General features: G+C 41.0%; 1 protein-coding gene across 2 annotated transcripts in view; it reads right to left on the bottom strand.

The window, feature by feature from the left end:
- The window catches only part of DSCAM (DS cell adhesion molecule), a 454,596-nt gene that overhangs the window by 189,565 nt on the left and 239,555 nt on the right, over nucleotides 1-25,476 (bottom strand). The window contains exons 4-8 of one of the 2 annotated variants that reach the window (XM_079312259.1): nucleotides 15,440-15,586; nucleotides 9,250-9,528; nucleotides 5,248-5,523; nucleotides 2,667-2,963; nucleotides 1,589-1,864 (exon numbers count right to left, since the gene is read on the bottom strand). In XM_079312259.1, coding sequence (XP_079168385.1) covers nucleotides 1,589-1,864; nucleotides 2,667-2,963; nucleotides 5,248-5,523; nucleotides 9,250-9,528; nucleotides 15,440-15,586 — 1,275 coding nt within the window. The remainder of the gene's footprint in view (nucleotides 1-1,588; nucleotides 1,865-2,666; nucleotides 2,964-5,247; nucleotides 5,524-9,249; nucleotides 9,529-15,439; nucleotides 15,587-25,476) is intronic. The other variant, XM_079312260.1, reaches the window with a different exon arrangement.

Raw genomic sequence — 25,476 nt, 5'->3', positions numbered from 1 at the left:
CTTGGAGCAAGGGGTAGAACCCCATCAAGGAAGTAAAATCATTGACAAAAGTTACAGCTCAACCCAAATTGCTAGAGATGGCAATCTGCTTTCTGGGGGAGGAATTGTCAAGTTGGAAACTGTAACCTAGTGGAAGAAAAAGCAGTATTTCACCTGGGATACCAGTTAGTGTTCTCAGTGACTGGTATTGTTTTGATCTCAATGCCTGTGATTGCTGGATTTGTTTTGTCTGGCTACATTCATTTTGACAGTCATTTGAAAAATGGTATCATTTAAGAGGCAGCTTTTCCCAAGCAGAATTTCCATGGTGGCCTCAATGCAGCAGCAACACAGTGACTGATTTGTCATTCAGTTCCTAAACTCTATCAACAGATCTGTGATGTCATTGTAATGTCAAGCAAACCACAACAAACACAAAAACAAAAAGTGACATTGAGTTTTTTATGCCACTTGTGACCAGTGCCCCTGATGGTCTCAGGTGTGTGAGATGTCATGTCTTTCAGGGTCCACATTGCTAATGGCTTAAAGCTAATCCCCTAAACTCTTGGAAAAAAAAAAAAAATCAATTGCATCACTCCAGACTGCTAATTGTAAAACTAACAGAGCAGAAGGAAGTGGAGAGATCAGGTGTCTGTAACAATCATTTTACCTTACTATTCTCTGCATCTTATCTGAGAATGGATACAAGGTTCACCTTCTCTCCCTTCCTCCCTGTCCTCTGCCTCCAGGAAAAAAAAAAAAAAAAAAAAAAAAAAAAAAAAGAAAAAAAAACCCCAAAAAAATCCAAAAAACCAAACCCAGGAAAAGTTTCTAATAATTTCAGGAAGAGTGAAATTATACCCCAATTCTTCCTAGAGGCTCCCATGAAGTGCAGTATTTAGTGGCCCCATTGCTCAAAAGTAGGTGCTACTGCAATCAGGTTTTGTGTCTTTTGTATCCTCATGAATAGGTCTGAACATTGCCAATGTCAGAACAGTCAGGACACAATGGTAAAAAATCACTATTCTCAAGCTCTTTCTGAAGTCTTTCAGGGCCATCTGAACAAGCTTGTTTTGGACTATCTGAATAGATTTGAAGCATTCTATTAGAATTTCAAGTCACATTTATTTACAGTGTTATCTTTCTAAGCATGAAGCGCACTCGGATAATCACTTAATAAGAGGAAAGCAAGGTTAATGCTTTTAGTTCCTGTCTCTGCTTAGTGGCAAAAATACAGACATTAAAATTCCCATCTCATGTTTGAAAAGCCAGAAAGTCACTGGCTAATGAAAATTGGAACTTTGTTGTCCAGTACAGAAACAGCCACCAGTGAAACTTGTGTGACAAACCATTAATTTCCTGATTAAGTTGCAGTGAAAAGTGCTCATAGCAAATTTGAACTGCAAGGCCCCCAACAACAGCAAGCCAGGGAGGGTAAAAGTCAGGAGAGAACAAGACACAATGACTGATTAACTCTGTGTCATCATTAAAAATAAACACAAATCTGGATTAACCTCCTCCAACCGCTCGTTATCCGAAAATCCTGCGTGTGCAATTCCGAAACTGACCCAGCAATTAGCCAGGCTCTGCTTCTCCCAGCTGTCCTCACCTTTCACTGTCACGTGCACGCTCTGGCTGGTGGACAGCTGGGGCTGGACCAGCACATTGCAGGTGTACTCGCCCTCGTCCACCTCCTTCTGCACGTCCGACAGCTTCAGCGTGCCGTTGTTCTCGAACGCCACTTGGCGATGGTTGAAGGGCAGCAGGTTGGAGTTCTTGTACCACTTGATGGAGTAGTAGGGGTACCCAATGACCCTGCAGTGGATGTAGGTGTCCCTCCCAGCGATGGCTGTGATGTTCTTCATCGGCCGAATGCTCGCTGGCCCTGCCGAGGCGAAGAAAGGAACTCTTGAAGTTTGCTCGAGGGAACGTGTGCGGTTATTTCTGGATATGCAGATGTGAACGGGTGCAGCTCACACTGCACTCCTTAGCATTTGACAGATTTTTCCTTTTAAGAGCTACTTAAGCAGTTTCCCTAATCTTTCTATGCTCTAGTTTTTTCCTTACCCTGCAGCATCCATACTAATTATGTGGGGGTATATATTTGTGTTATCCAACACTTGCCTGATAAAATCTTCGCTGCTTTACAAATTAAAAGGCTGAGTGTGATTTAATTAATGTGAAATACTAACACTGATACCGAGCTAGAATCCTGTTAACACATGAGAACACTGAAACAGTTAGCTTTTTTATTTGCTATGTATATAAAGTATATATATACCCATGAGGATGGGCATTATGCCATGTAGAGTCAGAAATTCAAGCTAAAGTTCTGAATGAATAATTACAATGGATGTTGAACAAGTAAAGGAAGAAAGGAAAAGAAAAAACAAAACATGCACAGCAGGACTAAAGCAAAGAGACCGTGTACTAGTAGAGATGAGTATAGGAAAAATAGATTAAAGGACACAAGCCAAAGGATTCTTCCAACATTTAACCATACCATACACTTTCTAGATGGGGCTGGAGAGGCAGAGTGGGAAAAAACAGCGGGGAAGAAAAGGAGAGGAAAAAAAAACAGTAAGTTGGTTTTTTGGCATTCCAAAATCTCATCACATGCAACAATCTTCTTCTCCACTACAATGAGTTATGTGTGTTTTTTTTTGAGGAGCTGATTTGACAAGCACCTCTTACGTTTATTCGAGCCTGGTACAGGACGACTCCCGCAGAGTTGTTGGCAGTGCAGCGATAGACGCCCCCGTCCCGGACCTGAGTGCTGGAGATGTTCAGGTAACTGACCACGTTGCCCTCGGACGTGATGATCTGGCTGACCCGGTGGCTGCCGTCCTTCACGATGGGATCCTCGTCCAGTGTCCAGGTGATGGTGGGCAGGGGAGTCCCCTTCACGTTGCACATCAGGGACACTGGCTCTCCTGGGCTCACCACTTTCTCGCTGAAGGCAGAGATGATTTTGGGAGTTCCGTCTGCCGAGGGAGATAAAAGCAGGAAAACAGTGCTGATGTGGTGTAAAGCTTGTTCCCTCCATCCTGGAGGGATATCCCATGAGCCAAGATCTCTTTTAGAAGCAGCACAAGCAATTGCTTTCCAGGATATAACCCTAATTATTTAGAGAGGGAAACAAATGCTGCCAGTAGAGAACTTTGCTTATGGCAAGTTTCTTCTGAGAAACCTGGTAGTGGCTCTGCTGTAGAAAAAAAATGCTTGAATTGGATTAGGCATCTCTATGAACTTCTGTGTTCCTACAGAAAAGTTTTAAAACCATACGCAGTTCATTATGCATGAACCTCATGCACAAAACCTCAAAACATTTGGAGATTCTCTTCTCCTAGTAGATTTTAGCTGCCTGGGAAGTTAGGGATGAATCCTGTTGCCAAGAGCCAGGCACAACTTGCATAGGCTGATTTCACACAGCAGTTTAGTCCTGACATGAAATGCCCCATTTAGGAAAGTATTGAATTAAGCTTTTCTGAATACAGATTGCCAATAACAGCAGTGGTGCCAATTTTTTTCCACAGTAGTTTTGTGCTACAGATAAATATTTCTCTGAGTGAGAGCATTCAAACACTTTATCTTGTGAACTGTCTCCCAAAATACTCAGCCTGTACCAGGGAAATGAACAAAGAAAATGGGTGGGCACAGAGACTTTGTCAGCAGGGAGCAGGATTAAATACCCACCTGTCCAGAGAGTTCAGTGGGGTAACATTTAGGAGTGCTGACACCCTGGTATTAGTTAGGAAATCCTTTCTGTGGTCATGCAATGTGTGTTTGTTTCCTTTGAAAATGTTACTTTAAAAACAGGGCTGCAAAATTCCCTTGCTTGCCACATGGTAAAAAGATAAGCACTGGCATTCTCAAAATATTGAAAGGCCTCAGCATCCCTGGAAAAGCATTTGATTTTATTTGATTTCATTTTTATTTCCTCTGCCCTCTCTCTCTTTCATTTCTGTCCCATTGCTTTTGTGACAGAGTTTCCTATTTATTTATTTATTTTCATTCCTAACTCTCTTCCTTTCCTTTGTGGTATACTGGATACTGTCACCCCTCAGAAAACAGAACAGCAGCAACACAAAAGAAAGCTTTTTATCCTGAAAGGAAGCCGACACAGGACCAATAAATCTGTGAGCATGCACACTATGTACCTCTGCCACCCCTCCTCCTCTTTTTTTCCCCTTTTTTTTAATTCAAGTGACAGGCTTTTTTTTTGAGATGAAAGCAGACATTATTTTCCCAGTGAGACCTGAGTGTCTTTGAAATCTTCCCTGCTGTTGCTCTCTGATAACCTGCACTCTCCCAACACCATGATAGATTATCAATATGCTCTTTAGGCTTTCCTAGTCACGGGAAATGGTTGCCGAGGTAACTCGGTTCGGGCAGGTAATCTCTGCTTCTTCTACACTCTAAAAATAGTGTCCATGCCATGGCTGCACCACAGCCTCATTAGTGAGATACCTCTGTGCAAACTGATGACTTTCCTCACTTGATTATCATGTAGAACATTGTATCAGTTATTTAAGATGATCTCCAAGCCATCAGCCAATATACCCAACCAGAAAAGCGATGTTTGGATTTTTAACAGAGATCTGCTTGGGAAGGATTTTTTTTTTCCCAAATTGATTTTTCCATTCTCTTATGAGCAGGGCACAATAAACCCCATGGACATTGTATGAGTACCCTCTTTTATGTAAACTCCACTGATGCCAAAATGATTTTTGCTTTTATTTATTTTTCATATATATTCATAACTCTGTGGACTGTTATTGTATAGTTACACAGCTCCTAACCAGCTCCAGTACTTTTCCTACCCTGATAGACAGAAAGAAAAAACACATTCCCAAAGGCCCCAGTTCTGTCTTGCTTTTTACTGGGAACCAAGGATGAGTTACCCTCTCAAGGCACTTTCTGATAAACAAAGTGCAGCTAGTAGCAAGAAAGGGGGGCCTCCAGAAGAGGTGGAACCAAGGGGGAGAATCACCTTATTGCCTGAGGGTCTAATTGGGAGCTCCTATCAATTATGCTAATTTGCTAAACTTGTAATAGTGTATTTGCCCTATGTGGGGTGGATATTTTTCCATATCTACCCCTACAATTAAAGACCAGCTTTATAACTGCCTCCCACACGAATATTGCTGCGAAAGCGCGTTCTTTCATTTCTAGATCTTTCAGGCATCACCGCTCTGAAACAACAGCACCACAGACAACCAGAGCATTATTTTGGACCCCAGAACTGCCAGGCAGGTGGAGACTGACCTTCCAGCACCACCTGTACGTAGTCTTGAGCTGACATCTTGTCCTTGCGCACGAAGCACTGGTAGGCGCCGCCGTCGCTCTTGGCCATGCCGTCCATGATCAGGTTCTCGCGGTTGGCGCCGGTGATGCGCACGTTGCTGCCGGGGTTGATGATTTCCCCGTTGCGGTACCAGGACAGCTCCTGGTCCTCTGTTCCCGTCACGCTGCAGGACAAGGACACTTGGCTGCCGACGCTGCTCTTGACTTTGCGCGGGCTGATGGTGGCTTTGAGCGGTTCTGGAGGTTTGGGTTGGAAAAAGGGAGAGGGGAAAGGGAAGCAGAGTGTGGTAAGTATAAATGCGCATCTGTGTGCAAGGAACAAATCAACTCTCAGTTAAGGAGAATAATAAAAATCACAGCCATACCCTTCTTAAAAGAAAGCACCAAAACAAATAACAGATGACAAAAATTTTTGCCACGAACGACCATGACAGAAAAAAAAATCTAAATAGATCTGTAGGAATAACCTACTCAACACATGCCCTGGTGAACAGTAGGATCAGACCTACAAGTAGCACCATTAGTGCTGAGGGATTTAATATGGGGCTATGAAGGTTTTGGGAGTGCAGGATGTAATTTCACATTGGTTCAGTGTGGACCTTTGAATCTTGTGCATTAGGTGCATTCCTGAAAATCATTTTCTGGTTTAATTTCTGGCAAAAAGGAACCAAATTTACACTTTTCCAAACCACTCCCTGATGTGAGCAAGTGCAATAAATGCAAATTACAAGATTAGCTTTCAAGAGTGGAAGATGTTAATGCAGGTACACCCATGGATATCCATCTGATATGGCCACATGGAAGTGTTTAGTGTGTGGGCTCACCAGATTTTTTGCTTTGATGTGGGAGGAATATTTTCAAGCAACCTACAGAAACAGTGGGACAGGAGAATGCAAGTTTTACATTGCAAAAAAAAAGAGAATGAACAGCACTGAAGAAAAGTTATAAATGTAAATGGAAAACAAATGCAAGGAAAACAATTTTTATCCTGCCACCTAGGAGTTATCAACACTGCAGAACACATTTCATCTCATGCCTTGTATAAATTGGTTTGACTTCCTTATAAAGATAAGGGATTGCTATCACCACTGATACTATCTCTGACATGAAATATGGACCATCCTATTTTTTCTTTTAGCTGCTTGCATACAAACATACACACACACGTGTGCACACACACACAAACACTTGAAGAAGAAAAGTAACTTGTTCACTTTATTAAATATTTTATAATATAAAATTTGGAATAAATCTATAGTGGTTAACCAGGAACAGAGGCCTGGGAAGAAACACACAGTGGCCTCAGACATTCTGGATTACAGACAAAGGTCCAAAGCAATAATTCATCTATGCTCAGATGCACATTAAAAGTCACTGAGTATCTCAGTTTCCTATAAAAACTACAAAAGTGCAAAACTGGCAACAATACATTAAAGAAAATAGTGATACTCAAGCACATCAGGAATACCCCAGAGCCATGATGATGCAAGTGAACATCCTCCATTGCACAGGAGGGTAAAATTTCTTTGCCCAGCTTTTACTTCCTGCCAGTTTGATCCAGAGAATTTCCACTGGCTGTCTCAGTGCAGAAGCTTTAGGAAAAACACATCTCAGGCACTGGAGATGCTTTGGGTATTATCATCAGCAGTACAATTACATCATGTCTCTGCAAGTTCTGACTTTGCATAATACAAGACAGATGGAATTCCACTCATTTTTAATCAGTATTTTGACATATTTTGATGAATACATTCAGAATCAAGGCTCCTCAGTTTTAACTCATGAATGGCAGATTTTTTACCTCAGTTTTATTTTGCCCAAAAACATAATGTGCAATTATTTGTGAGGATATTTTTATGACCTGTACTGTTCATAAACTTCTCCCTTTTCAGTTTTCTAGTCATGTTGTCTAGATGGAAATGTTAGTTCACAGGGGCATTATTTCTATTCCAGGAAATAATTTTGGGTTTTTTTCATGCAGTAGTAGCATAACACTTTTCCAGTGTGGTGCTCCTGAAGTAATAATTATCTTTGCAGAATTTGTGAAACATTCAGAATATTCACACATGAATACTCCACTGAGGGGAACTATGAGTATTCAATATTACCGAGCACCATGAGTCAGGGCAATGAGAGTTTGGCAGCTTTATTTATGAGAACATTTGCAATTCCTTTTCCAGCACCCAATTCATGCTTCTAAATTACATATCCTCCATGTGATAAATTATAGAGCTACACTGGAAATTGCATCCATTTGCACTTCTGATCGCTCAATTGGCCAACTAACTCATCTCCACAGAGCCTGCTTTGTGCTGTTCCACACTTTGAGGACTTTAATCGTTGCTAAGATAAATTAAGGAAACAGAAGGTATGGCAAGGTAAGGGAACAACTTGATACTGATGCCTAAACAATTTTTTTTTCTGAATTTTTCATATATTCGTAGCTCTGAAGAATATTATTGGAGTTATGTAGCTCCTAGTATTTTTCCCACCCTTTCTCTCAAATTTTAGAACAATAAGCTAACTTTCTAACACATTCCTGAAATACTGTTTGGTCTTTATTTTCAAGCAGAGGATCTACAAGAAGAACATTTTGTTTTATGACCAGAATCTGAGAAGACATAACAAGAAGTTGGGCAAAGAAGCCCTGGACCAATTCCAAAAGTTACCTAAACAACTGCTCTTTTAATTGGACAACATTTGTTTAAAATACTGATTTGTTAAACTGTGCTTTCTGGCACTGACCCTTGGAGAACACTGCTTTTGACCTGAGGCCTTCGAGAAGACTTCTAAATTGGAGTGATGGAGTTAAAATCAAGGGTGTGTAGTTAAATAGAAGTGTGTGATTTCACACAGTAAAGGGTTTTAAATTTAAGGTTTTTATAGTACAGTAATAGGTATAGGACAAAATAGAAGATTTTGGGTGGTTTTTTCAGTGTTCATCTTCCTTCTTAATGGTTTCAGGCAGTAGTTTCTGGTTAGTCAGTTGTGTCACTCTGAGGGTCATGAGAATTTAGTTATTGGGTTAAAAGGATAAATAATATAGTTGCTGTTTCTCTATTGGACTGTTTAGCATTAAGAGACCTTGTAGCAGCTGCAACTTCCTCCATTTTCCTCACTTCTAGCAGGTAGCTAGAAGACCTGTAGAACACTCTGTACTTTAGATAAGATTTAAGCCTGAACACGAAAAAATCCATTTCCATCATGTATTCATTAATGCTGGGTCTGAGTGAAGGCAGAAGAAACTAAAACAAACCACTAATTAAGTGGTGCAAACCTCCCACTGCTGTTACACAGAATGTTGGAGTCAGTGAGTCAGGGGTTTCTCTGAATTCTTCAGAGAGAAATCAGAGTGCAAGGATTGAATAAGTTTTAGTATGAGTTCTAATGATTTCAGTAAGTGAAAGGTTTCAAATGCCACAGTAGCAGAGAGTTGAAATATACTGATATCTTCAGTAGAGGCTCTAGGCCCACAGTTGTAGACAGTGCTTAGGCTTAATAGAGTTATAATAAGAATATTGCTGACATTTCTTAGATAGAACAAGATAGGTTGTATGCGTAGTTCTATACATAACCTGGTGTGCTAAGAAACTAGAATTCTAATAGGTTAAGGAGTGGTGGTCCGAGCTTGCATCCTAGCTTGCTGGAAAAATCCTACATAAGACTATGTATGTGGCTTTTAGCCATTGTGGCTTTTAGCCACTTGCTTTTAGCCATTCTGGCTTCTAGCCATTCCCTTGTTGCCACTGCATTTGCTATCTGCTTTGCCATTGCGTTTTGCTATCGCTTATCCGCGTACTGCTGAGACTGACGCGCTCCGTAACAAACAACCTTTCCAACTACTACCTGCTTTGCTTATATTTAAGATCATCCAACAAAGTAGGAGCCTTAGAGCACTGGAAGCCCAAAGACCCTGACAACAGAACACCCATTCCCAGGCTCCACCGGCAACCCACGACCTACGTTTGACGTGGAGGCGCCCGATGACCTCGGCGGTGCCGTAGCTGTTCCACACCTCGCAGACGTAGCTGCCCGAGTCCGAGGGCCGCGTGTTCTCGATCAGCAGCCCCGTCACCGTCTGCCGGAAGCGGCTGTCGGGCTCCCAGGGCACGTTGTCCTTCAGCCAGCGGTACTTTGGGGCCGGGTGTCCTGATGCTTTGCAAGGCAGCTCCACTCGCTGTCCTGCCATGGCTTTGCGGTGGTCGAACCCATCTAGGATAGATGGAGCTGAATTCGCTGGGTCTGAAACAGGGGATGCAGAGAAACTCTTTTCAACCGGAGCCTTAAAGCAATACATCAGTATTTTTGGAGGATTTCTGGACAGTTAATCAGTATGATTATGCAGAAGCCTGTGGGAGTCTTTTGTATCGGGATGGACGGTTTTCCAAACCAGGACAAACTCAGGAGCTGTGTATTAGCTGGTGTTAGAGTTTCAATTTATTGTAGGGGTGTGGGTATAGAAAGTCCTGCTAAGGGCTGCCAGCCACAGCCCTGAGCAGGACAGAGACAGAGTGGGGGTAAGGGAAAGAGAAGAGAAAGGAAGGGGTGGTAACAGTAAGAGAGGCAAGAGGGGAAAAACCAGAGTAAGGGAGGGGGAAAGCAAAAGCAAGAGTAAGAGAGCGATTTCCCGTTTAAAATACAATAAGTATTCTTCCATGATGAATATTCTAATTTCCATTAACCAATCTAATACAATATACTAATTTCTATAGCATTTACATACAGCCTATCAGAATCATTACATTATCATAATGTGTTATACTTTAAATTCTAAAAACCCTTTGGACCCTAGCAAGGTCTTCCCTGACCTTTGGACCTGCTCTCCAGCAGAAGGCATTGTTCTATTAAGAGGGGATTACTTTTAGCTGGCTATCCTATTGTCTTCTAGTTATTTATTAACTGAGGTTTGGTATTTCAATCTCACTTATGGTTTCTATATTTTCAGAATCTAAGCAATCATATTTGTAAGGTTTTTCGTGGTTCATCCTTCCCAACAGAAGCTGATTTATTATTTACTTTTAACTTTACTTACACATTTTAAAACTGTTTACGTGATCACACATTTTTTGATTGGTGCCTCTATCTTCACACATTTTGCATGAGCTTTGCAGGTAAGATGATTGGTTCTAATCTAGAGCATCATCAACCACCTTTATCTTGGGTTTTCTAATTTTGGTATTCTGTTTTTCAGCTGCTTCTCTTTCAATTTAGCACAATTTATGTTTTAGTGGCCTTGAAGAGTTCCAGGAAGTTTGATAGACTGCAGAAAAACCCTTAAACATGGCTTATCCAGTGCATCTGTTATAAACAATGGCCTAAACTAAAAAATGTAGAAAAACAGCTAAATATAGTTTGGCTGGTGTACTTGTTACAGATTATGGCCTGGACTGTTCAGACACATTGCTACACCAGCCCAGTGTTTTGGGCACTGCAATTTGCTTCTCTGACCCAGGCATGAGTTGTGGTGGCTGAGATCCAGCAGCACATGCTGCTGAAGCAACTCATCCCTGCTTGGAAATCCTCTCACTGGATTTTTTCCAGGTGGCAAGCATTTTGCTGGTCATCCTTCATGTTCCCTGTGAGAGGCACAGAGAGCCAGAAATGTGTTGCCTTAGCAATTATTGCCACTTCTCAACTAGATTGAAGCCAACACATTGTCCCTTCTTCTCGGTGGTCTGAAGGCTTTGAATTAAAGGAGCAATTTATTCCCTTGTCAGGAGACAAATGGGCAAAGGCACAGGGATTTCTATCTGCAGTCAAAATGACAGACAAGCCTTTTCTTCTTCTGTGGGAAAAGAACTTAATGTGACAAGACCAACTTACAGCTTAATAGTGCATCTTTCTGTGCTCAATTTGCTGACAACTGCAGCCCTCACTTGTGCAGCACCTGGCATGGATTTATGCATCTCACAGATGTCTGGCAGGATTGCCCTCACCAGAGGTGCATGTACCCATCAGAAAATAGTGCTCAGTTTGTAATTTCAAGTTTGAAAATTTTGGGGACAAAGGTTGACACGATTTAAAGTTTTTGTGCAGCCCATCCTGGAGCTATTGCAACCAAAACACTGAACAAATATTCATCAAAGTGTTTTCTCATGACATGACACAGATTTCTGTCTCACAAAGAAACTCCATATTCTGACCAGCTCCTATCTGACACACTGACCTCTTTTTGGGTATATCTAATCATAGCTGGCTGGATGTAGGTGTGATTGCCACAATTCTGGGATTTTCAAGAGGCATTTTAACTTAGCAGACTCAGGGCAGCTGCAGCAGGTTTCTGTAAGGAGCTGGAGAGATTAAAGGAGCAGTGCACGCTGAATTCAAGCTATTCCAAAAGCCACCAGTACCTGAGCTAGCTGGTTTAAAATGAGCTTAGATTTATCTTTATGAATTGCAGCCACACCTGGAAGGGCACTCAGGAGAGCAAGGCTATTCAAGTGGAACTATCAATCCAGAAACCAGAACCATGATAATTTGAAAAATGGACTAAATAGTTTTTGGGGTTTTTTTTGTGACTATATCTTGATAAAACCCCCAAAATGCCAAGTTCAGTGACAGGTGATAGCAGAGGTTTTTCTGCTTTCTAGGTGCCAGGAAAACACTGAGCCACTGAGGGCAAAGCCACATCCAGCTTGCAGAGTGTCTCATTAGGAAGGCGTTGGTGGTGGTTAAATGAGTGATTTTGGATGACTCAGTGGCCTCAAGGTCCATATTTGGCACCAGGATGGTACAAATTTCTGAGCTTTCCATGCTGTTTATGTCTGGCTCAGTGAAAGCAGAGTCTGCCAGGATGCTATTGGGAAGGCCAATGTCAATTTGACTAATTGATCAGCCAGCTCCTCTCTCACTGTTTGGGTCATAAGGCATCCCTGTTAACAGACACACATTCTTTTGTGGGGAATTAACTGAGAGTAAAGCCACAAGCAGGCAAGAAATTATAGCTTCTGGCTCTTCAGAAGGTTACATCTACATGAAATCAATTTTTTCAATTGCAAGTAATAATTAAATATTTAAATAATAAAGAAGCATAACTGTCTTTTAGAGGTATTGTCTGTGCATTCCTCCTGAAGCAGCACAGCAGACCCTGGATTCTCTATCCCAGGGTCAATTCCCTTTTTTCCTTCTCAACTTGAGCCTTGTCAGCAGCAGCACAGCCTGGAGTCTCAGCTGCAGGAAGCTAATCTGAGATTTGTCTACAAAATGAAGAATATTTCTCCCTGCTGTTAGAGAGGAGGTTTCACAAATATGTGCAGGGATACACAAGATATGTTTTCAGTGACCTGCTTTCTTCCACTCTGTACTTATATATATATAAATGGCAGTAAAACATTTCTTTGGGTTGTCCCTGAAACAGACTCCTGTTTATAATTCCTACAGCTCATATATTCCAGTTAAGGGAGAAAAAACCAAACCAAAACCAAAAAACAACAACAAAAAACGAAAACAAAACCGAAAACAAACAGCCAAAAACCAAAGAAAGCACAAAAGAAATCTCTGAGTTCGTTTGCAATCATCTGCAATGAGGCAAAAAACAACAAAGTAACATAACCCAGTTCCAATGTGTGTTTATCCTCTTTCGAATCATTATTTTACTATGCTTTAACAGTCAGCTGCAAATTACTTCCAGCAAGAACAATGGTAAAAAGCTGAGGCAAAATTCTGTTTTAGAATATTCTACTCTGGATCTTGTTTAAAGGACATAAGAAGAAAATTGTTGTGGTCTAAAAATCACAAGGATTTTTGAGAGTGTGGAGGTTAAAAAGCAGTAATGATTTTGGGAGGTGGGATTCATGGCAGGACAAAATTATTGTTGGAAAAGGACACTCCAATGAGTCTTAGAAGTTAATTCTGTTGCATGTTAATGGCTTTGGGTTTAATTTTATTTTAAAAGGCCATGTGATTTCAAGATGTTCAAATGAAATTTGTAACTTCATATTGGCCATAGGCATATTAATTATTCACTATTTTTTGCTATTTTTACATTTTATTTGTTATTATCTGCATGTTACCATTTTCACTGTATCAAAACAATAATGACATTTAACTTGTGTTAAATGCAGCCAGGAAACATGAGAAATATCCACCACAAACTATTTCATCCCCTAACAAGTGAAGTACAAATATGGATGGAAAAGGCAGGCAAAAATGTAGATCTCACGCAAGTAGACTTTTCAGAACTATGTTCTTGGATTCTCTGATCCCAGTTCTTAAAGGAACCACTTAGAAATATAAATTCCAGTAAAGAAATAGAAAACTTGTTGGGGAAATATTAAGAGACAAACTCTGCCTGTGATTGCTGCACTTGCTCAGTAGATTAACAGGACTGGAAGTCAGAGCCCACTTTAGCCCTGATCAAGAATAATTAACCCTGTTGAATTAAAATAGCCAGTTATTGCACACAGGTAAAATTTGCTATTTCAATTTGGTCTGTGGAGGAGAATAGAAAAGGCAACTCCAGACAGGAACATTTTTTAGGGTGTTTGTCCTAAATTTCAAACAAGACTGAGCTTTCATTTCCCCCCTTTTGTTCAGTGAGATAACCAGAATTTTTCCTGTGGTAACCAAGATACAAGCCTGATTTTATTTATGCTCCCACTGGCTCAGCCTTAACATGATTTCACACGGAAGCAGACCGTATTATGGAGCCAGCTGGAAGGGCAGAATCCTGCCTGTTCTCATAAGACCACAGCAGGCAGATTATTGTGCAGGAGAACTTCTTCATCTGGTTGGGGAAAAGCAGAGGCAAGAGTTCTACCCACAGGGGACACCTATCAAAGGGAGAAACTCCTGGAACTGACTGGTAAGTGATTCTAACCTGAACAATCCCACTATTTTTATTTTTTAAAAATTATTACTATATTTAAGTACTGGCCTGTGTTTTCAGAGGGCTCCTAAATACTTCAACAATGTCCATTTTGCAGGAAGGCAAGAAGCATCTTAATAATGGAAAATCTTGTGCTCACCTCTGTGTCCCTTAGGGCTCTCAAACAGAGGGGTGGAGAGCTGAGAGCTGAGCACCAGAGTTTTATTCAGCCAGAAGGACCAAAAGAGGAGAGGAAAGGGTCAAAAGGGGAATGACCTCACTGACTGTGAGATTGGGAAAGTCACCAAATCCTGGCTGACCTTTGAGGAAAGTTAGGAACAGGGAAAAGGAGGAAATGCAATGTGAGTTTTTCAGTGGGATGGTGGGGATGATTGATGTAGGGTAAGGATATGGGGAGAAGGAAGGTCTGGGATGCAGCCTCAGTGAGCTCTGTGGATGGAGGAAAACCACTCTGGATGTGCTCACATGCAAACAAAGGGAGCAGCTGGGGACAAGCAGCAAATGAGGGGCAGGAAGGGAAGGGGGAGAAAGGCTAATCCTACACAGAAATGTTTGAGAGCAAGTTCCAAACCCAGGCTTGGGATCAGCTCTTCCTCCACCTCACCCACAACTGGCACAGCCTCCCACTAAAAAAAAAAAAAAAAAAAAAAAAAAATTGGGAAAAATCTGTATTGGAGCAGCTCTGTATTGAGAGTGTGGTGACTGTGAGGAGCCCAGCTGTCCATCACACACACAGTAATCAGGATTTCATTTAAAACTAAAAGGAAAAGTAAAAATAGCCCATCCACCTTCTTCTTTTCCCACCTGCTGCACAAATTGCCTGGGACTCATCCCTGAGCTGCCAACCAGCCCTCAGATAACCTGAGAATCCTGAGGTGGAAATACCTACAGCTGAGTCCAATGTCCTGAATTCCTGCTGAGGTCAACAGGGAGAAGCAGGCACCATGGTGCAGTTCAGATCACCCCAAAGCAGGATAGCTACACTACCCTTAAAAGTGTTCCTCTTCTTTGGTTACACAGGCAAGTTAAGGGGATTCAATTTCCCTGCACAAGTCTACTTTTGGAGGGATGAATCCCATCCACAGACCCTGTACAAAGCACCCTAAACCTGCTAAAAATCACCATGTTGAGTGCAGGTGCACCCTACAGGCCTTCAGGAAACAGCAACTAAGATATGAAAAACAGATTAAAACAAAAAATTAATGACCCATCTTACTTTACAGCATCTCCCCACTTCCATTTGACAGAAACCACACAATCCTTGCCAGCTGAGCACACCAGAGACACATGCAGCATTTCATTTAGCAAGATGCACAAAAGGAGCACCTGATACAAAAAGTCTTGCACTGTTGCTTTGTCGTGTTTCTCCAGTGTATCTGTGCCTTGTGATACATCGGTAGTTGTACAGCCCATCTTCATTCTGTACGTCTAAAATATACAAGGCTCCCGTGGATGTGATGAGAAATCTAGGTCCTGAAAGACACAAGAGTTTGCAGGGTTTAAAACAGCTGCAGGTTGCTTCTCTCACACTGAAGGATGGAGGACACAGGGCCTGAAGATTTTTTGTTGCCAGGTTTGAAGCTGACAGTTCCAAGCTGACCAAGTGCTCACTGTAAATGCAGAAAAGTTACCAATTAATCTACATTTTATTTGCACTCCATGTGCAGAAATTGGAGGATCTTTAAGGAAAATGTGAAGAATGAAGGAAATAAATGTGCCATGGTTATATCACTATTAACAAACATACAAAGGGTATTGAAGTAAAATATGGGGTGAAGAACCAATGCATTAACCCAGTTTAGTTCAGTACTGTGGGATGATCTGATGCAGTTCAGCAGCAGAACTGGAGGGGTTAGGGAGGCAGTGGAGCTGCTCACACCTGCAATGCCTGCAAGTTAAACAGCTCCAGAGTGAGGAGAATCCCACCCCACCCTGCCCAGCAAAGCCACAATCACTAAAACCAGTCTGACATGTTCAAGGTCAGAGTTTCTACCACTGTTCTTTCAAAATAAAAGTGTTACAGGTTAAATTTTCTTCAAGTATGACTTTAAAAAAAAAATGATTAGCTCTTGAAATTGTGTGAAAAAATATGGTTTATATAGTCATGTGTGCAGTTTAGGTCATTTGGCACCCACAGAGCTGTCTTTCTTCTGTTTCATGCTCACTTTAAAAGCAAGGACACAAACACCCCCTAAAACTGACATGGTACATATTTGCTCTAATGCACTTTTCATAATGCAATAAATTAAAATAACAGGTTTAGAATGCATTGTAAGCTTAAACCTCATCTGCTTAGTATTTCCACTTAAAAAATACTCTAGTTTTAAGATGTGTGTGCTTTCCCAAAACTTTTACACTGAGGTAAATGTGCATATTTTTTCCTTTTCATGTCTGCTAAACTTCTCTGTAGCTGGTAGCTCTTACAATATATGTACCTGTACCTAGTTATTATAAAGTATATCAGGCTCCAGAATTAGTGGAGAAACACACAAGGGTGAAACTCATTATGAACTAATATCCAGTAAAGTGCAGAAAGAAAGAATTCCTTTTCTTCAGAGCTCTGTTTGAGCAATGACTTTTTAATAATTAAGTGTAGTCAGGATGCTTGCTCACAGATGCATCAGTAGGAAAGCAATCCAACAGAGAGAAGACAGAGAGGAAATGGTTTCCTTAAAGAGGGTGATATCCTTTAAACCATAATATAAAAGAAACTGGGAAAAAATTCACAACCGTTTGATGTCACAAGACCAGTCTGACCCTCAGAGCAGAAAACATTGAATTAAACAACACCAGCCCACCTCTCCCATCCTTGGAAGTATCCAGAAATATTAAATAACCACACCAGAGTTAAGTAACTGGTGAAGTTGATTAGTGTGTAGAAAAGGAGGCTCGGGGGTGATGTTGTTTCTCTCTAAATCTCCCTGACAGGAGGGGGCAGCCAGACTCTGATCCCAGGGACAGGGACAGGAGGAGAGGGAACAGCCTCAGGCTGGGCAGGGCAGGCTCAGGGTGACAGCAGCAGCAATTTCCCCATGGAAAGGGAGCTCAGGGGTTGGAACTGCCCAGGGAGGTTTGCAGTGCCCATCCCTGCAGGTGGCACCTGGAGGTGGCACTGGAGGTGACAAGGTGGGGATGGGCACAGGTTGGGCTCCATGGGCTGGGAGGGCTTTTCCAACCCCAGGGATTCTGTGGTTCTGTGAAAATAAATCACATAATTGAGGCATAGAATGTGTTGAGCTCCTTTGCTGACAAATAAGAGCTGAGCAAGGGAAGGTGTAAAGGAGGAGGGAGAGCTGGATGGGACGTGCTCTCTCCTCAGCCATGGGCAGCACTGTACTCCAGCCTCAGTGCATTTACAGATTTACAGGCTAGAGAGGTTCTTTCTGATACAGAAGCCATACTGACTTCATATACCTCTGAAAACTTAAATTGCTTGCAAAGAGAAGAGTTAGGGACAAAGATATTGTGGAGTGAAGTAGTAAAATCACCTGAATGGTGATTTTGCTGTTTCACAGCTAGATATCTAAAACATGGCATTGAAAATCTTACATGAAAAAAAGCAAAGCTATCTTACATCTTATATTTTAATGTTAGTTGTAATGTTTGGATGAAATGATATAGATATGTAGTAGCAATAAGTTAAACAAGTAAGATACACTGTAATTCCTTGACATACAGTTCTGCCCTATGCTGAGTGTTTCTTCCTTTTCCTTTCATATTCCTAATTACTCAGAACACTGTCTGAGTGTATACATTACTCAAACCCAATTTAATTCTAACTTATCAAATAGTGCCACTGATCATCTGTACCCTTTTACAAGGTTTGCTTTGTCCCTGAATTTAGGTTAGAAGGATATTTAGAATTCTGGTGTGAAAACCACGGGACTTTGGTTCACAAGCAGTTACTGCACTCCTGAAATATTCATAAAGCAAATCTACCTTTTCCAGGGAATATGTTATAAGAACTACAGGTAATTGAGGCACAGTTGTCTCCCTTATGCTCTGTGGGCAGCACAAAATGACAGCTTCAGGAGGTGGGAATCACGTTTAAAGGCTTGGCTTGGGGGATGCAGCAAAGACAACCCTGCCTTGATTTTGTTTCCAGCTGGGTGAGCATCAGCCAGCTCTGAATTCAGGCAGCACATTCAGCCTGTGCCTGCCCTCAGCAGTGCCCCTGAGCCCTGCCTGCTCTGTGCACTCAGCCTCTGCAGCCCAGGCCAGGCTTAGATCAGGTTTTTCCAGCTGGGATGGGACTCTGGCACCAAACTGTGCTGGGGTGGATGTCAGTGGAAAGGCTGCAACCACATCACAGGCCCAGGAAGGGATGAAAAGGTGTTAATGGGATGGCTGGGACTGCTGTGGTCCCCCCAGTAAATCTGCACATGCTGTGCATTTGTGTCAAGTGAGTGGAGCCCAAGCAGCTGAGAGGCAGAAATGTCCCCTCCTGCATGTGAAGGTTTCCTGTGGCTTTTTCTTTCTGGAGTCCATTTTCACCTTTGCTAAATACATATTATTCCATTCCTCATCATAATTCCACTTCTCCATTATTTAATTTCACACTACTAATATGCACAGGTTTAAGATCACACAAACATGGCCAAAGTTTAAAAATAAATTCCTTCCTCTGTGCTCTTCCACAGCTCTCACTATTTTCAGATGCTCTGCACAGTTTTGAGAGATGGTCTACACAGGGCATCATTAGTAATCAAATTTGCCTCTCTTTTCAGGATAAGCATGAAACAAACACCACAGAAATTAAATGAGATCAAATTCAGAGCTTCCCTTTAAACTCTAGACAGCAGCTCTGGAATCACAGCTGGGGTGTGGATTGTGGGTGTGGATGGGGGTGCAGAGTGGTTGGGTGATGAATTTTATGGATTTGTGGGCTATTTCCAGATCTCACAGTACTGACTGATACTTGCAGGTGAAGTCTTCCCTGCTCAGCCCTGGCTGTGAGTTTTCTCTGATGCAGTTACACTTTTGGCTCTGTGAGACCAGACACACTTATTAAAAGCCTGCCACAATAAAAGAGGAATGTGAAAGCTTTGCAGAGCCAAGAAATTGCTCAGTGTTATCTTGCTGTATTTTCTGGAGAAGTTATGAACACACTCAAGCTATCTAACACTGCTTAGATCATCTTCCTGTTGGAAATTACTCAGGCAATGGTACAATAAAACCTTCACTTAAAGCATTATCTAGAGATTTTCCCCTCACCCTCTTCCAAGATATCTAAAAGTAAATAGTTATTGCCACACATCAGATGTTATCCCACATTTTCCACCAACAGACATTGTGTGTAATTGCAGGGCTAAAGATTTTCCTTTTCCTCTTTTCTTCTTAACATATTTTGCATACTTATGTAATGCTTTTAATAACCAACCCCTCCTTCTCCTGTAGAAACACGAGACAGAAGAAGATGACAGAGAAATAAAAGGGGAAATGCATGTAATTCCTGTCATCTTCTAAACAGAGAGCATTTTCATTAAACCTGACAGGCTGTCAGCTGTGACAAAGCTGAAGTGTTGAGTGTTCTGCCTTCTGTACTTCAAAAAGTGTTTAGGAAAGCACCAGGATGGGACAGACAAGCCCTGTTGATCCATGGGAGTGCTTTCTTCTTCAGGCACACTTAATTTAATCGCCCCTGCTTTGCTCTAATGAGGTCTAATTTTTTTGACTCACCTACTTAATATGCCAAATAAAGATTTTTCTGAAGTGAAAAATCCTTTCAGATCTACTGAAGCTTTTTTGTTTGTTTGGCTGTTAGCAGGTTTCAGGAGAGGAAGACAGAGAAGCCTCCTTCACAACAATTAAAAAAACCACTGTCAAAATATAGCTCATAATTCCCATTTATGATTCCTCCTCAGCAGTGTTTGTATTAATGCCTTGAATACTTGACAATAATAATTTCAGCATCTGATTTTCAGAGATGTTGAAATCTCTTTTGGCATTCAGTGCTTGATGCCTTTGAAAACCTGGTTCAATATCTGGAATATGTGTCTCATTCAAAGACTTCAAAGGCTTCCAGGAGCCCTCACTGTCTCTTGCCTCAGTGGTGTGGGCAAGCATAGTAATACATTGCCATTTAGCATAGTATTTAAACTTACTTTAAAACAGAATTTAAACCCAAGGCCAGGCTGGATGAGGCTCTGAGAAACCTGGCTAAGTAGAAAGTGTCCCTGCCCACGGTAGGGGGTTTGAATTAGGTGTCTTTTAAGGTCCCTTCCAAACCAAAACATTCTGTGATTTTATGAAATTTGAATTCTTTACAGAGAAGCTCTCTGAGATACATGGATTCATACAATTCAGACAAGTCAATGGAAAAACAGGGAATGGAACCCACAACTCTTTCCCCATCCAACATAATACCTAACTTTGCCTCACAATGAGACTGAAAAGAAAATGTATAGATCCAAAGACTAGAAAGACCATTAGAGTAATTTATTTTCACCTTCCATCCTTTTGCCATTAACTCCGGCTCAAGTCCATATCTGGAAGTTACACTATAGGTGTTTTAAAAAGAAATTAGTAATGATTAAAGATTTCCTCTGAGTGGAGAGCATGTGATAGCCCTGGGTAAATTATTCCAATTATTCTTACTTTTGAAAATTAGTGTATTGTTTGGGTCCACCTGCCTTTGCCCCAGTTATTGGATCTTACTGTGCCTTCATTAAAGATTTCCTCCACAGTCAGAAATCTTCTGCCCATTTAAGTTCTTACAGAACACGAGGAAATTACCTCTTATACCATCTTTCTCCTTAATTAGTTATACAGATTGAACTTCCTAAATCATTTACTGTGAATTATTCATATCTTGAAATATTCCTGTAGTTTTTTGCTCAACACCTTAACAACTTTTTGAAGTTCTTTTTCAAGCTTGGATCTTGCACATAAATTTAGGTCTGAAATTTCTGGTTCTGGTTGTAGTAAATGAAAAATGTTACCATTTTCTTCTGTATTTTTTTTTTTCCTCCACATACCCATCTAGTAATTGAACCCATAATGGAAAATTGTGATCTCCTTTTCAGAGTCATAAAATCCATGGCATTTTTAAACCAAACCCCTCATTTTTCTGTCTGCTGACCAGTGCCCCAAATAACCTACTGACTTCTTCAAAGTTAGCAAATCCTGTGCTTGTTTCTCTAAGTGAGAAGAGGTCACATTAACAATTATGAAATTGCTCTTATGTAAGGTTTCAATGTTTTCCATTAGACTGCATAGTATTAGAGATTAAAATAAAATTCTGTTTAGGTTTCCTGTGCGAGATTGTTCTCATGTATAATTCATAAGAAAATGTGAACACTTTCCTGTCGAACTAGCGCATCATATTCTTATATGAAAATGAGAATATTTTAATATCACAATGTTAATTATTCTTTCATCATGCCCTTCTCCCCCAGCATGCTGCTAGTCTTTAAATAGGGGTAATGCTACCCTCAAGATGATTTTTAAAAATCATATTTGATTTTTCCTTTGTTGGAAACACATCTAACAACGCTGTGTTATTGCATCCTAAATTGGGTTGATCAAAATTAAGAGAACAGATGGCTGTTCTCATCCTGTGCCAAATGGTGATACAGAACAAATAAACTCTTGCCAGGGGTACTTGTCACCTCCTCTGGATAGAATTGCTTCTGTTAAGCAAGTTTCCAGTGTGACCTGTGCATGGAAGGGGAGAGAGCTCCCCACAGAGCCAAAGGGGACAGAAAGCTGAAACTCAGTTTTGTGGAACTGCTACATCATCCTCAAACAAACCAGTCTGCTGGAACTGCTCAAACTGTGCCCTGCAGCCACAGTCCTGGGAAAGCTTTGGATACCCAGCCCAAAGATTAGATGGGGAAAGGAGATGTGGAGGGAAAGGTGAGGGTTTCACTTTTCCAAGTGTCACTCACTCCATGTACTCAGCCTTCATGGGATACCTTGAGAGGCCATTGTGACTCATTTCCTGGCAGAAAAAAACAGTGGCAGAGCTTCTGAAGTGCCACCATAGTGTAATGTTACTCAGGAGGAATTAAGGTGTTTGATATTCCCTTTTTGTTTCCTGACACACGTGTTGTCCCAGGTGAGGGAGGCTGATGTGATATTTGGTCCATAACTCCAGCTCCTCAAAGCTCACAGAAATGTGTCTTGTCATAAAGCCAAACTTGCAGGTTTGAAGTTTTCTTTAGTTCCAAAGCAGTTGGTTTTCCCTTTCCCTTCTCTTTTATTCTTTATTATGGACTTCCTACCTCCCAGAATTAAATTTGAGAAATTATAGAACAAGCCAGTAGCCTTACATGAGATGTCTTCTATTTTATTTAGACACACAATCTGTTTAGACTTCAATAAAGAATAACTGAGTTGTAATTATAAGAATAATTATCTCTCTTCACAGTTTTCTGCAGAGAGCTGAGGACATTGATAAATATTTCTACTCCTATGACCTGATGTGGTTCCAGCTGTAACAGAGATGAATTCACAGCTTGGCAAAGTTTGTACAGAACTGACAGCTCAAAACTAAGACATTATGTCTTACATCATCATTCTTTACCCTCCCTAACGTCCCTTACCTCATTAGGGACAGAAGCACCAGTTTTGGTGGCAGCTCATTCTGAATGAGGGTTTATTGCAAATAAATCTGTTCCTTATCTGTCACTGCCTCTCAGTCAGTGGAATTCAGAGCTGCTCAAAGTGTGGGAGGTCCAACACAGACATCACCATGGCCAAAATGCCAAGCAAAATCATGGAATATTTTCCACTTGGTTCTTCAAAGATTAAAGAGGAAGAGAATAAAAAAATAAATTGCTGTTATTTTGGCATCTCTAAGAAATATCATGGACCAGCACTGTCCTTCTGCATCTTTCCAAAGAAAATGGATCTAGAGAAATGTAGACGCCATGGTGTTTGCTCCATTCCTAAATATCTCTGTTTCATAGGTGAGAATTTTGCCATAGCTGTAGTTCTCCAGATTCCCCTTGATGTTTTGCATGAAATGTTACTACCTGAGACAACAAACCTGCCTATTTCTTGCCTACAGAACCATAAAGTGAGTAAAATTGGAAAAGAAAAGGGGAAAGAAAGAAAGAAAAGGAAGGAAAGAAAAAAAAAATAAGGAAAAAAGTAAAAAAAGGAAGGGAAGGGAAGGGAAGGGAAGGGAAGGGAAGGGAAGGGAAGGGAAGGGAAGGGAAGGGAAGGGAAGGGAAGGGAAGGGAAGGGAAGGGAAGGGAAGGGAAGGGAAGGGAAGGGAAGGGAAGGGAAGGGAAGGGAAGGGAAGGGAAGGGAAGGGAAGGGAAGGGAAGGGAAGGGAAGGGAAGGGAAGGGAAGGAAGGGAAGGGAAGGGAAGGGAAGGGAAGGGAAGGGAAGGGAAGGGAAGGGAAGGGAAGGGAAGGGAAGGGAAGGAAGGAAAGGAAAGGAAAGGAAAGGAAAGGAAAGGAAAGGAAAGGAAAGGAAAGGAAAGGAAAGGAAAGGAAAGGAAAGGAAAGGAAAGGAAAGGAAAGGAAAGGAAAGGAAAGGAAAGGAAAGGAAAGGAAAGGAAAGGAAACTGAACTAAATAGAGTTGCAGTTTATAGTTTGTAAATTGAGTTGAGAGAGATTATCTGCTAAATCAACTGCAGCTTTAAATGGGAACAACAGTTGTGGTTCCCTGTTGGTTTTTTATTGAGGCAGGATGAGGCCTGAGCCCAGTGTTCCAAAATCAGGCAGGTCCTGAATCCAGGTGGCAGCTGCATTCCTGGTTTTAGCAGCTCTAAATTCAACAGTCCCATGAGTTTATTTGTGCTTCTGTAATCTCTGTATGAGGAAAGACATTATGCTCTTACATGTGCAGTGCTATAATTTTCTGAATGAGTTTGGCCATTTTGAAAGAGACTGTAAATTACCCAAACCAGAACATATTTTATTGCCCTTACTGTGCTTCTGAGACTGCAAAAATGCATTTCCAACTGTCCACACCAATTCCACTTATGTTACATATGCAATCTTCAAGTTTTATAAAGGAGGAACAAACATGTTTGTTTGTTTTGATTTTGTGGTTCTTTTGGTTTTTTTTTTTCAAACAAGTCATAACTAGATGCAGGAGCTGTGCTTTGTGTACACAGACAAGGTCTTGTTAATGGGTATTATTTTATGATTGAATACTATAGACCTGACTGATCACACAATGTTTTTATTTAATTGTTCCCCCTGTTAATCTTTGATGAATTTATTAGGCATGAGCAGCTACAGCTCTCTACCTGCTGTTGTTAAGTGTCATCCTCCAGGATATTGAATAAAACTGCCATCATCTTTAATGCCTCAGTTTTAGATGATTTGAGTGCTTGCATATGTAGCTGTAGAAGCTGCTTTCCTCTTTTCAGCTGGGAAGCAAGCAGATAATTTTAAATCACCAACTAGTTTTAGGGGCTCTGATTAAAGAGGATTCAACTTTGCCCATGATATATGGAGCTGTCTGGAGGATTAAAATCTTTCTCCTGAGGCTTTTACTGGTGCATCCTACATAAATAAATAGCCTGAGGCTGACCAGTGGCTTAGCACAAATAAAATAATTCTCTGCTCTTTATATCATCAAGGACCATAACCCATCTCCCCTCCTATCTGCATGCAAATTTAAACACAAGCTCATTAATTAAAAAGAAAACCTCATGTCACCACCATCAAATGTGCACCTTCTAAGTTTGGAGCTTTGAAGTGATTTTATTTCCAGAATATAAACTGTTCTGGACAATATGATCAGAAAAAGTCCCAGCCCTGCAGACACAGAATTCCAGCAGCAGAATTATTTTGGCTGAGTGCAAACAGCCAATATTATCCCACAGTAATTACAGCAGCTGCATCTCTCCAGCCCCACATGTTTAACCACATTTATTCTGCAGGTAACTGTGAAGGTAATGGAGCATCTCAACCTGAAGGAAGAGTTTTATGAGAAATTTATCATAGTACCCACTCCCTTCCATGAAAAGATCTATTCAGAGCTTCCCAAGACACCTGAGCAGTCAGAATTTTTATTTAATGCATTTCCAGTAGCAGAGACAAAACCTCACGTGGTACCTTCTAGTGTAGTATTTTTATTTCGAAAGAGCAAAATGAGGGAAACAGGTTAATTTATTTTTATGGTAATGACACAGGAAGGAATTAATATCGTTCTCACTCAATTTGAAAAATAAACCTATGTTTGGATAAAAAATTATTCTGAAAATTCACTGCAGGAGGAAGCAACTCCACTAGGAATTAGAGATAAAATAAATAATTTCCCCTGGAGACTCTTGGCCAGTCTGCTGGGATAAGAATTCAATGTTCAGTGAATCATTTCTAAAGAGAAGGGAAAAAGCTGCTAGTGATGTACATTTCTATCTTTTTGAACAATACAATAGTGTTAAGTCTATGGTGTT

This window comes from Erithacus rubecula, assembly GCF_903797595.1.
Source record: "Erithacus rubecula genome assembly, chromosome: 1".
Taxonomy (NCBI): Eukaryota; Metazoa; Chordata; class Aves; order Passeriformes; family Muscicapidae; genus Erithacus; species Erithacus rubecula.
This window is presented reverse-complemented; position numbering and strand designations above follow the sequence as displayed.